Raw genomic sequence first — 16,122 nt, 5'->3', positions numbered from 1 at the left:
CCTGAAACATGATGTATCATTAAAACCATGTTGGATAAAGCCACAAAGTAAGTGGTGTTGAGCTCATTAGTGTTAAAGCCGTTTGCAGTGGAAATTTCCTGTGGGGAATGTGTATGTGGTGTGAAACAGAGGCAGAGGAGAGCACATGACCTCTGAGGCCTGAGCTAATGAATTGTGAAGCAATAGTCTTAATTTAGAATTGACCATGTTTGCGGCCAATGTGGCACTAGTTCTTCTTAATACATATTTTCCGATGTACCTCTTCAACCAGAAGCTGTTAATTTTTTGGATTACTTTTCATTTACTGATTTTCAAAAAGAAAAAAAAAACCTCATTCTTACAATGACAATGACAAAACTCAAAGGACAAAGTTACATAATGAATTCCTTTCAGCCTCTAAAACAAATCCAGGCGTAATTAAAACTGTAAACTAATCACACTAATCAGAAGACAGCAAATGGAGGGCATTACTGAATATTAGTTAGTAATTAGGATACTCTGAACCACTTCAGTGAAATGATGCAAGCAGCTTCAACATGTTCCTCATTATGATGCTTCCATTAAATTACATCAATCGGACTGTGGTTAGTTTATGTGGTCAGACGACCAAACCATTCCTCCTTTAAATCAGATCACTCCTCCCTCCCACTGGAAACATAAAAACCATCTCAGCACTGACGACTGTCTGATTCACACAGTCACGCCCTTCATTCTCTGTCCCTCTCGCACAAGTACAGCTGCAACCAGGCTCTCAGTGGGTCTGCAGAAATATGTGTGTGTGTGTGTGTGTGTGTGTGTGCGTGTGTGTGTGTGTGTGTGTGTGTGTGTGTGTGTGTGTGTGTGTGTGTGTGTGTGTGTGTGTATGAGTGACTGTGAGAAAGAGGTAAATTTCACCTCGATGTTGAGCAGCCATGTCTGCAGGCTGGACACGGCCTCCTCTCCCAGAGCCAGGTTCCAGATCACCACATACAGGGCCTTATCAGTGAAGAAACACTGGTTCACTGTGGACATGCTGGCTTGACCTCCGATGTCCCACACGTTGAAGGCCACTGAGTCCTTCTGTGTGTAACAAGACGAGAGCCAAGTCAACTTTAAAGCAGGGGCTGGAAAGCGAACGTGCGATGAGTCAGCAACAGAAAAATCAGTCTGAGGTGACTCAGTCTTTAGAAAATAAGGACGTTATTATTAAATATCCACTCCCTGATTTTGTTATAGTTTCCAACAGACAAATCCACAGACCTCACTCTGAATGGTTTTTATGTGAGATACTTTATGATGAGTCAGTAATCCCTGTGAAACTGCTGACAGTGCGTTTCGTGGATTATCCAGAGAAACAGGGACACGGTTTCTGGAGGAAGTTGTTGCTGTTGAATTTTTTAATGTAGATTTTCTATTCTGTGAGCGCCACAAATGAAATTCCTTTCAACTCTCGCTCTGTCTCATATCTGAAAACCTGGTTATATAAAACCAAAACTATATGAGTGCAGAGATACCACTGGAGGGGAAAGTTTAGGCTTTGAGGATGAGGACTGTTTTCTGCTTTGCCTAGCAATGTTTAGTCTTATTAGTATTTTCAGTATTATCAGGGTTGTCTGTGTATTTTTTATTTTGCAATTAGGATGACATGAAAAGAATTCATGTTTAAGTTTTTCCAAATTTGGCTAATACCAAAGCAAAGCAATGACTGCTGTCTCTCTTTACAGCCATCTTTACACAGCCAGGTACAGCAGCTTCAGAAAGTGTTCACTTTTTGCACACTTTGTTGTGGGGGGTCTGAATACTTGAATGCTGAATGCTCCACACTGTCAAACCATACTGGAAGTGTTTACAAACTGTATTTTCCAAGGTCCCCGGCAAGATTTGAACTAGGGACACTGTGGTTCACGGTTGGTGTGATAAAGCCAAAGGGGGCGTCCCATAAAAATGCTAAAAACTTTTAAAATATCAAGAATTATAAACGGGCTTTGGTGTTTGTGACAATCAATATAATACAATTCTCTTTTCATTGGTACATTTTTTGAAAAAGCTATCCAGTCTAAAATCTTTACTATGTACCGTGTGTGTTTGTGTGTGTGTATACACTGAATGTATAGTATACATATATGTGCTGTCTGAGTTGTTCTCACGCTGTTTTTGCCACAGTTGGGTTTGTCCAGCTCCCAGGTGGAGGTGGAGATGCTGCTTTCTGCTGGGGTGAAGGCAGACGCCCTGCCGGTCTGCAGAGCCTCCAGGAGGGCCGTCTTCCCCTGCCTCGGTGGACCAATCACAAGCATCTTCAGCAGTTTACAAGGCTCTGCCTTTCGAAGGTGTGCCCGGAGGAAGGCCAGGACGGACACAGGACCTGACAAACCAGAGAGGTGAAGATGTGGTTTTCAAGATGCTGGAAATTACTAAAGACAGGAGCCACCACTGAAACAAACTAAATACATATTAACATTTAGGCAGAGACTGTACTTGATGTTTCTACTCCACATTTCAGAGTTTCAAATGTTTGATTAGCAGCTTTTCAGGTGTGCTCACTTTCTGTTTGACCTTCAAATAAATTTGTTTAGATAATCTGGATAAACTGACTGCTTCAAAATCCATTTCTTACTTTATGTCTGACTGATTTTCAGGGATGTCACTGAGATCTCAGTTGGTTAGCACAGTTCTATCATAAGTGATGACCTAAGTTATAAAAATAAAACCCACATTGCCCTTCAAAGGCCCTTCAAAAACTGTAAAGCTGCAGGATTTATCTCAAGTTAGTGTGAGGCCTCAGCAGTCTGGGTTAAACAGTTCAACTAGTTATCTCCCTGTTACAGTGTCTTTAGTGGGAAATTGTCTCTTTGTGTTACTGTTGCTCCACCTTAGTCCAGCACTGAAACACTGTCCGCACAAGCACAATGTATTTTTGCACAGAATGAGGATGGTGGAAAAAAAATGCCCCCCCCGCCTCACTTGTACATATGCACAGTTGAAAAAAAAATAACTTAAGATTATAAGATTACAACTTTAAGTGATACATTTCTTTTATTTTTTTTCAGCCAAGCTTCCTTTTGTTAGACAGTACCTTCTTTTCTTACTTCCTGGGGGACATTGGTAATGTTGAGGTCTTCAGTGTCCAGCTGCCACAGGTTGGAAAGCTGACCGAGCTCTGCTGGAAGCTCCCGGATTCCAGGATTACTGTCCCCAGAGCAGGTGAGAGACAACACAGGTCAACAATTTACACTGAAAGGCAGGATGTTCAAAGCCAGCTGCCATCCAAATGGTGGTGTCTGCTCTGAATAACTTAATAAGTTCAATTATTAATTTCGTGAACCTCATGGACCTTCACTGAAACAGAGTGTCAGGGTCTCTAAACCTCGGTTTAAGAAATAGTCAGCTGGATATGTTGCCAAAGTTTTTGGCAGCAACAGGACGTGTGAATCCATGACTTCCCAAACAATTCAATCATTCTGGGGAGTGTGTGAGAGCAGAGCAATATGCTGTTTGTATAAAACAGCTGCATACAGCTGCAGCAGGAGGCCAGACCACATACCAAGCAGTGGTTCCCAGTGACTGAACTGATGTCAGAGGATAACCCAAGAAGAATTTTAATATTTTAAATAATGATTTGCTCTTTTCAACAGTCAAGCTGACGTGTTTTACTTTTTATGGTAATGTTACAAAATTCCTCAGTGTCAAAAAGCCTCTGACCACTGCAACTGATTTAACTGAAAACTGATGACATGGTTATTGTTTTAAACTGACGTTCATGGAGATGTTTGATTTAAGTCAGATAATAAGAGATAACAAGATTCAACGAAAGGGTCTGGATTTGGAAAAAATGCTGTATAAAGGTGAGGTTACCTGCTGGGAACTGTTGATCTTAAGTTAAAAGCCCTCTTTTCTAACACCCAGAAGTTGTTGTGTTTTACATTCTTATCTTTAGCTCTGAGAGAGACAAGAGTGCTCCCTACAGAAAAATCAGACTAACTGCACTGTACCTTCCACACCATCGTCTGTCGATGACAGAAGAGACGAAAAAACACAGATCTGAAGATCCTAGCTTGACAAACATCACATATGTATTGTCAGTGTGACAGAGGGACGACTGTTAGGGACAGCATGCAGAGACAGAGGGACTCACTTGGAGAGGTAGAGCTCAGTGAGGCTGTGTAGACCACACACTGACTGAGGAACACACTCCAGCTGGTTGTCATTGAGGTAAAGCACTTCCAGTGAATCCCGCAGAATCATGGGGAACTCTATGGGACACACTGCCAAGACAGAGCCATGCAGAGGGTCACACATGTATGCCTGAACACGTACAGGAAGTAAACACGTAACAGCAGATCTGATCTATTAATGGTAAATGCTAAATTGACTGCATTTATGTAGCACTTTTCTAATCTTAGCGACTACACAAAGCACGTTCACCCATTCACACACAGCACTTTTACGAAAACACACACATTCACACACCAATGGGCACATCTGGGGCAGTTTGGGGTTCAGTATCTTGCCCAAGGACAATCCGACACACAGACCGGAGGAGCCGGGGATCAAACCACCAACATTCTGATTAGAGGTCGACCCGCTCTACCTCCTGGGCCTGGGATTTGGACTTGTGTTTGGCTGCATCTGTGCCAAACATTTCCAAAGAATCATAACAACAAAGCAGCGACTTCCACAGAACTGGATTCTCGGCAGGAGGCAATTCCTCTGAAACATTATGTAATACTAATGTAAATATATCACATCGTTTCACACAGCAATTTATCTATTTATCTCTTTATCGCTTTATCAAACTGCTTCATTTTCCATTGTATCACAGATGATTGATAATGACTGGCCCATGCTGGATTCACAGGATATTAATGAGTCAAAGGAGGATCTTGTGACTGTTACAATGAACTCAGCAATAATCGTAATATACACTGGCGCAACAATTTTCTTTGTTACTGCTACTAAATTCTTGTATTTAAGTGTGAGAGTTTATTATGCAGCAGGTAGCGTGGTCACAGACAGCTCAGCAGGAGGTTGAGCAATTAGAGAGACTTATTTTGCCCTGAATTTAGCCTGAGAGATGATTCAGTTCATGTGGGAAGTGCTTTGTTTGTTGGCAGTCGTAAGGAGGCAGGGAGAGAACTGTGGCTGCCAAGAGGAAGTCACAAGATGATTGATGAGACAGAAAAAGAAAAATATTGCTCTGCTCTTTGCAGAGCAATTGCTCTTTTTTTTTTTAATACTGGTTTGTTTTACCTCTATCAGATATTCAAATGTAAGGGTGGTCAAATTTGTAAGTATTCTTTTTGGTAGGAATATGTCATGTTCTGGTACAGCATAAAGTCTTCATGACAGAAACCCCGCACACTGTGAGGGAATGAGAAATTCTGATAAGAATCATTGCAGGGAGATCCCTCTTTGTGAGGTTAAAACCTAAACAGAATGGCGTTGTATGAATTTTATCCGTTTGTGAAACTATTGCAAAGATAGGACAAAATCACAAGCTTTCAAAAACAATATGGGAAATAACTGAATTTCTGTTAATTGTTGCAATAACAATATCTTAACAGCTGATGGACTGAAGAGCAGGTAAGCAACAATATTTCAGTCCACATTATTAGAGGCAAGGAGTGTCACTGTGATCACATCTCTCACATATCTCTTTAAATTATTACTAAATTATTGTGTAAAGCAGATCTACCTGGGTCTGGGTCCCTCCTGTTCCATGTAGTCAGGAAGGCCAGCTTCCTGGATTTGGGCCCCTCCTCTGTTCTAAAAGACAAAATTTGAAGTACAGCAAGATGTCCATTCATGTCAAGTACAACAGTAATGAGAGGGAATAACCCCAGCCCCTCCAGTATCAGAAAAGTGTGATGAGAGTATGCTGTGTAGCTTTTAGCTGAATGTGATTCAGTTGTTTATATCTAATATGTGCTTTAGCTACTGTCCTGCTTACAGTGGTTCCACAACAGTTTTCAACTATGTCCTCAGTTTCTCACGCTGACCATACACTGTCCAGCCATATAAAAGGGTTTGACATAGTCTTGTTTTCTTTTAAATGCAACTTGTTGCAACTTGTCCAGAGGCCAAAATGAACCATTTGGCTATTGTGTAGTACTTAATGTGCTAATAATCTGGTAATGTGCAGATGGTGTCAGAATCCAGCAAAAGTCATGTTCATTAGAAAAAGAAACTCTCTAATATCACGTAATAATTAGTAGTGCACTGTGTGTCTTTGTAGTTCAGTCAGACTAAAACCTGCTGAGTGAATCACATCAGTTTCATTAGTCAGAATCTCCAGATACACGTCTCATACTAGTATTTTAAACTGCTCATCTTAATAATTCTGAATCAGGACCTGCAGTATTTGGATAGAGTAGTTTCTGAGATGTAAGGTGAGTAAAGTCAGCAGGCTCCAGCTGTTTTTTTATGTGTACATGATCAGCATTTCATTTCTTCTGCTGCAAATCTAATTTTCAGGTTGTCGCTACAAATGAACAACATTCATTAGGCTACAACTATTTAGTGTTTATTCCCTGTCAACCAACAAAAGGTGATGACAGATTCAAACTGAATCTTTGAGTTTACAAAAAATACTGAAACTTAATTATATCTGATGAGGTGCTCGAGTCAACCTGATACTAGATTCAGATTATATAAACTGTTATCAAATGCCAACTCCAGACCAGACCCAATCTGGTTCGAAGTTTCACAAACTTTCTTCATGCTGACTGGCTGACATATGTGATGTGCATTAAAACTGCATGAGGTTCTCTACACGTGGTGCTTACTGAACAGATCACTCCAGCAGACAGTGTTTACGCACACACGGGTATAAGTGAGCATGTGTGTGGACCTACTTGCCCAGCTGGTTCCTGGAAAGGTCAAGGGTCCTCAGCTGAGAGCACTTCCACTTACTGGGGGCTGGGAGTGTCACAATCTGATTCCCACACAGTCTCAATGAGACCAGAGCCTGATGAGAACAGGGGCAATAATACTGTAAACCACACATTGGCATAGATTTTGTGTTTCTCTCCATGTGTTCATACATTCAAAAACTGGACATGTACAAAATCTTTGTGTGATTTCTGTTAAGGAGCTCAATGAGCCAAGAGAGACAGGTATTTCTGCATATAACACCTTGCTACCTCCTGATGCTTCTGAGCTGCAGAACAAGAATGTAAAGTCAATGACTTTAACATGAAGGCATCCATAGAGCACCAGCGCCCTCTGGAGGCACAGATCACACACAGGAGTCTGACAACCTTATTTTAATTAATTAATTCTGCTTCATCCAGGGATTTTTAACTATTAGCCAAGCTTCGTGTGCACTGAAGCTTGGTGCACATACAGATGTACAATAACAGATCTAGATAATGGTTCCTACCTCCAGTTCAAAGATGTATGAGGGCAGCTCCATCAGGCTATTGTCTGAGAAGTCCACCTCCTGCAGCTTAGTCTTCCAGAAGATGGAGATCGTGTTTGGAAGACCCTCAATCACATTTGAAGAAGCTTTGCATTGTTTCTGCAGAGGAGCAGACAGAAGAATAACTGTGTTTTACTCTGTGGAAACAGTCAATTCAATTCACTTTTTTTAAAAATACATTTTGCTCCACTAAAACTCCCCAAAATAATAAGTTTCAATGTGATGAATTTAAATTTCAGCTGTAACTTCTCATTTTTACTCGTTTGGTAAACATCTTTACATTTAACAACACATATGAGATAATGCTGTACCAAAATAAAAATCTTGTCCACGTAGCCCATCTTTAGTGTCCCTGCACAATGCATTGGACCAGCTCAAAGCCTCATTCTGTCTATTGTCTTGCCAAAGATTCTTCCCTAAATTTGGAATAAAAGTAATTTTTTTTATTTCTCTTCCCAGGAGAAGAACAAAACCAACAACATGCTCGTCTGTTTCTGAGCTGAAAAGGCTCCAAATCCCAGAACAACCAAAATAACCAGGACAATTTCTGAAGAAGCTGTGGGAGGATTGCTGTATGCTGGAGAGTTGACGCTAAAGTGCAGTCCTGGCTTCACTTTGCATAAAGGAGTATAAAGAGTCAGAATAATAGGAAAAGAATAAGGGCTGCAAAATATATATGACAGCACTGAGAGGTGTTGTAATGAGAGTGCAGGGAATCATATGAGCTGAAGGAACTGTAGAGCAGGAGATGAGCTGTCATTCAAGTGTAGTCTAGACTTATGCAAATCCAACATTCTGGTTTGCAGGTCTTCTTCTGAGATCTGAATCTAGTTCAAATAAATAGAGTTTGTTCATTACAGTAACTCAGATGAAGATCTGACTATATTTTAAGACAAATGGATACAGACATGCAGATAATTCCATAGATTATCAGTCTGGCAGTTTTCAGTCTGGCGTCTTACCAGTGGACAGGCCCAGGGATCAGGGAAGGTTGTCAGGTTGTTCCTGCACACATTGAGGAAGGTCAGGGATTTCAAACAATGCATGAAGGAGACAGGCAGACTGGTCAGACAGTTATCAGAGACATCCAGCTCCTCCAGCTTACGAAGACCGATCCAGTTAGTAGCTGGAATTAAAGAACACAAAATCATATGATGAAATGGTAAATTTAATGATTCATATATATACGAAAACATAGTATTTAAATGTATGTAACTTAAAATCTATTTTGATAAGACATTTTCATAAGACATTTTAGTGTAAAACGTTTTGCGATGTCGGTTGGACAAAACATAGACATAACAATGGACTATGAGAAACTGTTTTCTGTACAGTCTGATGTAATCATTCATTTTGACCTGGACCTGGATAAAAATCAGATTTTAAAAGTACTATCCGTAGCACACTGTAGTTTCATTGTGTTTTTTTTTTTTTTTTTTTAATTCTCCCAGTTTTTGTCTTTCCTCAGCTAATAAGTGATTTCCAGCAGCAGGTCACAGTGTGGGCTCATAAATATTCAGCCAGGACAGAAACAGGGTATTTCATAGGTGAAAACTGGTTAAATAAATAAATACATAAATACCAATGAGCCTGAGAAGTACCAAGTCAAACTGAAAGAGCCAGTTTCAGCCATGCAGGTTTAAGTTGCTAATGTGTTAGCTGATTGATTTAAACTACTTCTCCATTCCTGCAGTTGGGTTTCAGGTTTATGCTGAGTCATGTTTGGTTGGCCCTTCACTAATGCTAAAGTCAGGGGTTGCCATCTCAACTGTAACCCTGGCAGCTCTTCTACAAACGAAATCAAAATTACCTTGACATGCAACTGATGACGATTGAGTTGTTATCTAAATCTATTAAATCCACATTCAAATCATCTTCCTACAAACATGTATACAACAGAGTTAGAACATACCAGCAGGGATGTCAAAAAGGTCTTTAAGCTTGTTCTTGGAAGCAAAAAGTCTCTGGATGCGGGTCAGATGGAGAAGTCCAGGTGGCAAACTGGTGAGCTGGTTCTGAGAGAGATTCACCTGCTGTAAACTGAAGCACAGGAGAAAGGGAGGCTGAGTCAGTTTCCTCTCTCTGAGACAAGCAGCTACAGTGGCAAGACAAAGTGAACCCTTTGGAATTATCTGGTTTTCTGTGTTAGTTGGTCATAAAATGTGATCTGATCTAAGCTGATAACATACAAACAGCTGAAGTCTTCACCAAACGTTTACAGTGCTGGTGGAAAAAGAAAATGAACCCTTGGATTTAATAACTGGTCAAACCTCCTTTAGCAGCAATAACCTCAGACAAGTTCTCCTGATAGCTGTGGATCAGACCTGTACAACATTCAGGAGGAACAGAGCTGCTTCAGCTCAGACATATTCTGAGGATGTCTGGAGTGCATGTCTACTGTCCTGCTGCATCACCCAACTTCAAACACAGTCTTGCATGTTCTGCCTAAACAATTCAACCATAGTTTCATCAGTGCACAAAAACAACATATTTTGGAAGTGACAAACATTTGTCATTTTACCTAAAATGAGAGGAGAAGATCAATATTAGTTTCATCTGTGTGTCCGGTAACAGAATTATCTTTAGGATTAGGTTCAGCTTTGATTAGCACACTGGAACACTGGAAGCATGTGTATTTAACACGTGCAGAAACAGAAAACAAGACACTGTGGTTTCAGGAGCTGTTAGCTTACGCACTGGAGCCAATTATTGACCAACTGGGTACAGCATCCGCCAAAGTTGGATGTATTGGTAAATCAGTTGCCAGCCAATAAAACACGCCAGGATCCCACAGACAGTTTCAGACTTATTGGAATCATTATTGGACAGCAATGGCAGATGTATTCAAATCCTTTACCAATACATCCAAAACAAAAATTAAACAATGTAAAAAAAAAAAGTGGCGGAGCTCAGGAGCTACAGCAGTTGTCCAATAATTAGAAGGTTACTGTTTTGTTGCACAGCTCCTCAAGAGAGAGCGTTGAAGTGAGCACAACATTGAACCTCTCACTGCTCCTGATGCTGCTGCGCCATCAGTGTGTGAATGGGAGACTGACACATATACACACACTGTGAAGCACTTTGAGCAGTCAATAGACAAGAAAAGCACTTTACATATACAGTCCATCTTTGTTTCACATGCTGTTTGCTCTTAGCAGGTTTTTAAAATCTTAATCTGCTGCATAATCAGTAACTATATTTATCAGATAAATGTAGTGCTGTGATGCTTCCATCTGAAATACAGACTAGAAGTATATCGAATATAGTACAAAGAAAATAAGATAATTCCAGTATATCATTTCTCCAGCAGGACTGGAACCCCATTGTTTTCAGTCACATATTTATTATCTACATTTATCATTATCATTATCATTATTATTATTATTCTTCTGCATCAAAAAGCGGTGGCTCAGACTAAACCAGAAGTGGTGCAAAGATGAAATTTTAGAGGAAGATAGTTGTGTTTGTGCAAATGAGCTCCACCAAAAAATGATCCATGTCAGCCATAAGGGGGTGCTGTGATGGACATAAAAGTATTTTGTTTAATCACTTACTAAATGTGCAGCACACATTCAGATCCTTTATATGCACGTGCTCCCTTTTGGAGCTGCATCTCCTGGTAGAGGCCAGGCCCATTTCATTTCAGCCAGAATATTAGACAGTATTTTTTTTCCTGTGCATTATGTCTGATAAAGTGGGGTCATTACATCTGCACTGGACATTTACATGTTTAGGACATTAGATATTCCTCCTTGAATAGAAAGAGTCGACAATGCACCTTTGAACTCGTTTGCTAACTGCCAATAAACTGAAAAGAGAAGAATAGGGAGTGTACCAGTGAAAATACAGTGTTGCATTATGGGTTGACTGCGGCCTAAATGTTACAAGGCTAGGGAGTGTTTCCAGGTCAGTTTATAGAGACTCTGTCAGAGTTAGTGAGCCCTGAAACTGTTATAATCGCCCAGTTTAACCTGAAGGAGTTGAAGACTGGTATAATCTGGTATAATGTATTTCGCTGCCACAGAGGAAACGATTTCATGATGAATGAAAACGAGTTCATAAAGTCTCCCAACATCTTTACTGCAGAAATGAACCAGGGAGAAAATCTGTCGATCAGCCAAGAATTACAGAGCTGTCACACATGATGAGCTCAAAGAGACAGTTTGAAAGCTGAGGCCAGAGAAAATGATTCAGGCTGCTTCAACAGTCTGACAGGAGAGAGTCTGAGTCTCTGACTGACAGACAACATACACTAACAAGGATTTTACATATTACTATATTTAATAGGGTTAGTTTTTTTTAATTATGGACACTTGGGGATGAGGCATGAAGATTAGGCCCCCAGGAGACCCACTAAGTAAAAAGTCTGTCACACACTTGAATTCAGTTATTTGGAGTAAACTGTTATTTTAATCAGCAATAAGCTGTGGATATTTTGACTAAATAAATAACTCCAATATAGATATAATGTTTTATTTCTTCCTTGTCATTATTTAATAGTGACAGAGTTTAACTCAGAGTTATTATTAAATTCTATTTATTTCTTATTATATACAGCTTATTATATACAGCATACTGTACATCTGACTGTTATTTCAGTTTCATTGTGCTGTTATCTCTCTGAACTGTCAATTTAAACCATGGATAATAGCAATAATAACATGCATACATGTGTGAAACCAGATCACCTGGTTTGATTATATAAGTGTAATTAACTAAGGGACATCCAACATGTCCAAGATGGAGGACTCTGATTAACTGCTATCCTGGTGCTGTGAGGAAAAGTATTTGTCACAGCTGTATCTAGGCCAGACAACATGCTGCTATGTGTACCTGGAACAGATGACCTCCTGGGAGCTGAGAGCAGAAGGCAGCTCTTTCAGCAGGTTGTTAGAAAGATCCAGAGTTTGCAGGTGGATGAGACCCCAGGGCACCACAGAGGGCAGAGCAGCCAGGCTGTTGGATGATAGGTCCAGGTGGGTGATACGTGAGGAGATATCCATGAACCAATCCAGCTCTAACCAGGGCAGCTGCAGGCCACTCCAACACACACTGACAGCCTGTACACAGACAGACAGACAGACAGACAGACAGAAAAGACAGACAGACAGACAGACAGACAGACAGACAGACACACACACACACACACACACACACACACACACACACACACACACACACACACACACACACATACACACACACACACACACACAGGGCATGATATGATTAAGAGGGATGAACGTCATTTACCCAGGACTATATCTAACAACATCGAATAAAAGAACTAGTCGAGAAAACACATCACCACAATATCACGACAGCTTATTTATGGATATTTTAGAAACAAACTTACTGGAAACTTTTCAAAAGTGAGTTTTTTTTGTAGCACTCACCATCACATTTTTAAAAACCAACATACCACAGCTGATAGGCATCTGTGAGCTCTGGCTGACTAACATGACACATGGATTTGCATTGAAAAACCACAGTTACTGGCAGTAATATTACAAACCCAGACTACCTCCGACCTAGTTCTGCATGTTGTGAGAAAAAGTGTTTCAAACTATCAACAGGCAAAACAAGTTAAAGAAGCTCCAAAACTTCCCTTACAAAAGTATCATTAATATTAAATAAGTTTGAAAATGAAATGAAAATCCTGTTGTTTACCATCAAAGTATACCAGACACTGGACAGGTGTAAAAAGCATTGTGATGAAAGACATCCACCAGCACCCCCGTGTGGACTCCTCCTTTCATTACAATGCTTTATGACAAATTTTGAATTTTATATAATTTCTTTAATTTAAATGTAACTTTACTGAGTCACCAACACTGCACATTAGAATCTTTACATTATTCCATGTTATGTCTTATAGTGGCTTTAACTATATTCAGGATAAGACACTGAACATAAGTTGTTTTTTAACATCCTTGTATGGTTCTGACATTAACAGGTTTCTGCTCATCTGTGCAAGAACGTCTGTGACTCTTCAACACCTCAGACAGTCTCTGTCATTCCTCTGCCTCCTAACTCACCTACGCTCCATTAGCTGTCACCAGGTCACACACTGAAACTAAAAACAAACCAAACAGGCATCAAACTGATCCCTGTAGTGATGAATGAAATGACTGGCATGAAAATAACACCTCATGTTGATCTCCTTACATTATAAGCTGCCATTCATTCTGTATTGTTTTCCACCCTCATATAGAAAAGCATCTCACAAAGATGTCAAACACTGATCTATTAGAACAAACACTGTGTGCCACAGCGTGATGAATTTATATTATGTTCTGCATTGCCTAAATTGTTGTAATGTTTACACTGTTGTTTTGCAGAACACACATACAGCCACACAGAGCAGAACACTGTGACATACTACTCCCTAAGGTTTGACAAAATCCTGCAGAGTTCTCTGAGTTCACTTTAGGGGTCAAAATCTAAACAGGATTGAATATCAGATATAAATCCTGATTAACAACTGTGTTCTCAGCTGTCAGCCTCACATTTACTGGTTCAAAAACACATCACTGCCCTCCTTTGTTTCCAGAATACACACCTCCTTTACCTCTTTGTTGGAAGTTTCCTGTAGTTTGAGTCTGAGCAGGTGTTTGCTGAAGACTGGATGGTCCATCAGGGTGTATGAGGAGAATCCTGCTCCATTCTGCAGCAGGAAGCAAGCTATCTCCTCATTACCTGCAACACAAGACACACAACTCACTGTGTGTCCACATCAACAAAGGTGGACACAGTGTTCGCTCAGTTTCCTTCACTGGAACTGTTCCAGCCCCTCTGTAAGAGACTGTCCTCCAAAAAATAACACAACGTGTCATGTATGTAATCAGCTTATTACAACCATAGCTACACACACTTTCACATGTGTGTAGCTGTTTGTTCCCTGTTTAAAACCAAGAGTCACTGTTTGTTCATGACAAAAGTCCTATTACCTTCACAAAGCACTTATTTTAACCCAAACCCAACCAAGGTGTTTTTCTAACCAAGTAGTTTTAGGACTTGTTCAGACTGCAGCCAAATCAGATTTGTTCAGACATAACCAGCCTATCTACATGGACTGCTATAGCAACAATGCTGATTACATAGCTACTGTCACTCTGGATTTGACTTCTTTGTCGTCAAAAGACACTTTGAAATCTGCTGTGAGCAGCCAGAGCATTCAGACTGAGACACATCTGTAGAGAATGCATTTCAAACCACCTCCAAAACTGGTGGGGATCCGATTTACAAAAATAACATTTCATGCAAACAGATTTGCGCCGGCAGTCTGAACAAGGCCCAAGTGTCTGAATCTAACCAAGTTATTTTTGTGCTTAAAACTAACCAAACTGTGACAGTGCAGGACTTGTTGTTCTGCTAATACATGGCTTTGCATGTCTCTAAAATGTAACTCAGTCTTCCAAGTTCTCAGCAGTCTCAGAGTCCAAACATGCATTAAGGGGTTACAGCATAGCTACAGAGCCTGTGCACACAGCTGCTGCAGGCTGTGCTGTAGTTCACTGTGACTGAACTGTGATTGTTCAGCCTGGACTGCTGGTGGAAGCTGGTAGAGATTGTTGCAACATGAAGCAAGTTGAACAAAGACTTAATAATCTTGAACTAACAAAGACATCGCTCTTTCAAACCATCGGATCATCACAGTGACTGAAAGGCCACAAATATGTGAGTGCTCAGCAATTTTCAATGGGACAAGCCAACATCACTCTGTACCACAAAGTAAATACAGTGTGGAATATAATTAAAGCACAATATGTCGTGATTTTATACAACACACATGTCTAATGTCACTGCAAACCTCTGCGTCAAGTGTAAATCCAGCTCTGCTCCAGTAAGCAGAGCATATGAACTGTGAGCATCACACCCAGAGCTCTGAGGTCCTAACACATTACACACACTAATTAATCATTCCTGAGTGGGTTCTGTCACTTGAAGTGAGTGTGTGTTTTCATCCAGTGTGTTTGTAGTCATGTACTGCTTGTTTGGTTCAGCAGCTGGAGCAACATTCCTCAGATCCACAGAGTTATACACAGCCAACCAACTTTAATACAAAGCAAGACTATGCTAAATGCACACATGCACACACTAGATCAATACAGTTAATAGCACAGTGGTATAAACATTAAAATCAATGTAAAGCCATTATACCACTAAGCACTCCACACACAACAATATGATAGTACAGATTTAGTATTGTACATTGCCTGTGGATCTGATGAGTAAGTCACACTAACACAGTCTGTCTTCAGACAGACTGTGACAGAAAAGAACTTTTTGAGGCTTTGTAGATAACCACAGTGCTGATAACTTCCCCTTTGTTTGTTCATGTAGTGCTTCAATGAAATATCTCATCTCAAACTGGGAGGTCAGCGTCCACTGTAATTAATCCTGTATGTTGTCTTAACTCACACTCCATGTTTTAAATCAGCCTTTCTGTTCAGTCAGAACCTGCCACCTTTATGCTCACACTTTACGGATCAACTCACCGGCAACACCACGGTGCTCACTATGAACAGAAAGTAAGAAGAAGCACTGAATACATGGAGGTGCAGGCAGCTGGAAGATGTAGATCATATGGTGTCTGTTCTTCAGTGAAGTTCAGTTTTATATGACAACACTCTCCATCCTGACTACCCAACAACAACAAAAAATACTATTCTGACAACACTGACACAGGTCCACTACAGTTAGTAACTGGTCATTTAATGGCA

The 16,122-nt window shown here is 40.3% G+C and overlaps 1 protein-coding gene across 3 annotated transcripts in view; it reads right to left on the bottom strand.

Moving 5' to 3' along the window:
• lrrk1 (leucine-rich repeat kinase 1) overlaps positions 1-16,122 on the bottom strand; it is a 159,144-nt gene that overhangs the window by 123,773 nt on the left and 19,249 nt on the right. For 2 of the 3 annotated variants that reach the window (XM_041032856.1, XM_041032857.1), the window contains 11 exons: positions 13,959-14,095; positions 12,230-12,456; positions 9,309-9,436; positions 8,359-8,522; positions 7,358-7,495; positions 6,831-6,943; positions 5,672-5,742; positions 4,112-4,241; positions 3,053-3,165; positions 2,127-2,341; positions 895-1,059 (listed from right to left, as the gene is read on the bottom strand). In XM_041032856.1, the coding sequence (XP_040888790.1) occupies positions 895-1,059; positions 2,127-2,341; positions 3,053-3,165; positions 4,112-4,241; positions 5,672-5,742; positions 6,831-6,943; positions 7,358-7,495; positions 8,359-8,522; positions 9,309-9,436; positions 12,230-12,456; positions 13,959-14,095 (1,601 nt within the window). The remainder of the gene's footprint in view (positions 1-894; positions 1,060-2,126; positions 2,342-3,052; positions 3,166-4,111; positions 4,242-5,671; positions 5,743-6,830; positions 6,944-7,357; positions 7,496-8,358; positions 8,523-9,308; positions 9,437-12,229; positions 12,457-13,958; positions 14,096-16,122) is intronic. The other variant, XM_041032858.1, reaches the window with a different exon arrangement.

Source organism: Toxotes jaculatrix, chromosome 1 (assembly GCF_017976425.1).
Source record: "Toxotes jaculatrix isolate fToxJac2 chromosome 1, fToxJac2.pri, whole genome shotgun sequence".
NCBI lineage: Eukaryota > Metazoa > Chordata > Actinopteri > Toxotidae > Toxotes > Toxotes jaculatrix.
The sequence above is the reverse complement of the archived record's forward strand: the minus strand, read 5'-3'. Positions and strand labels throughout refer to the sequence as shown.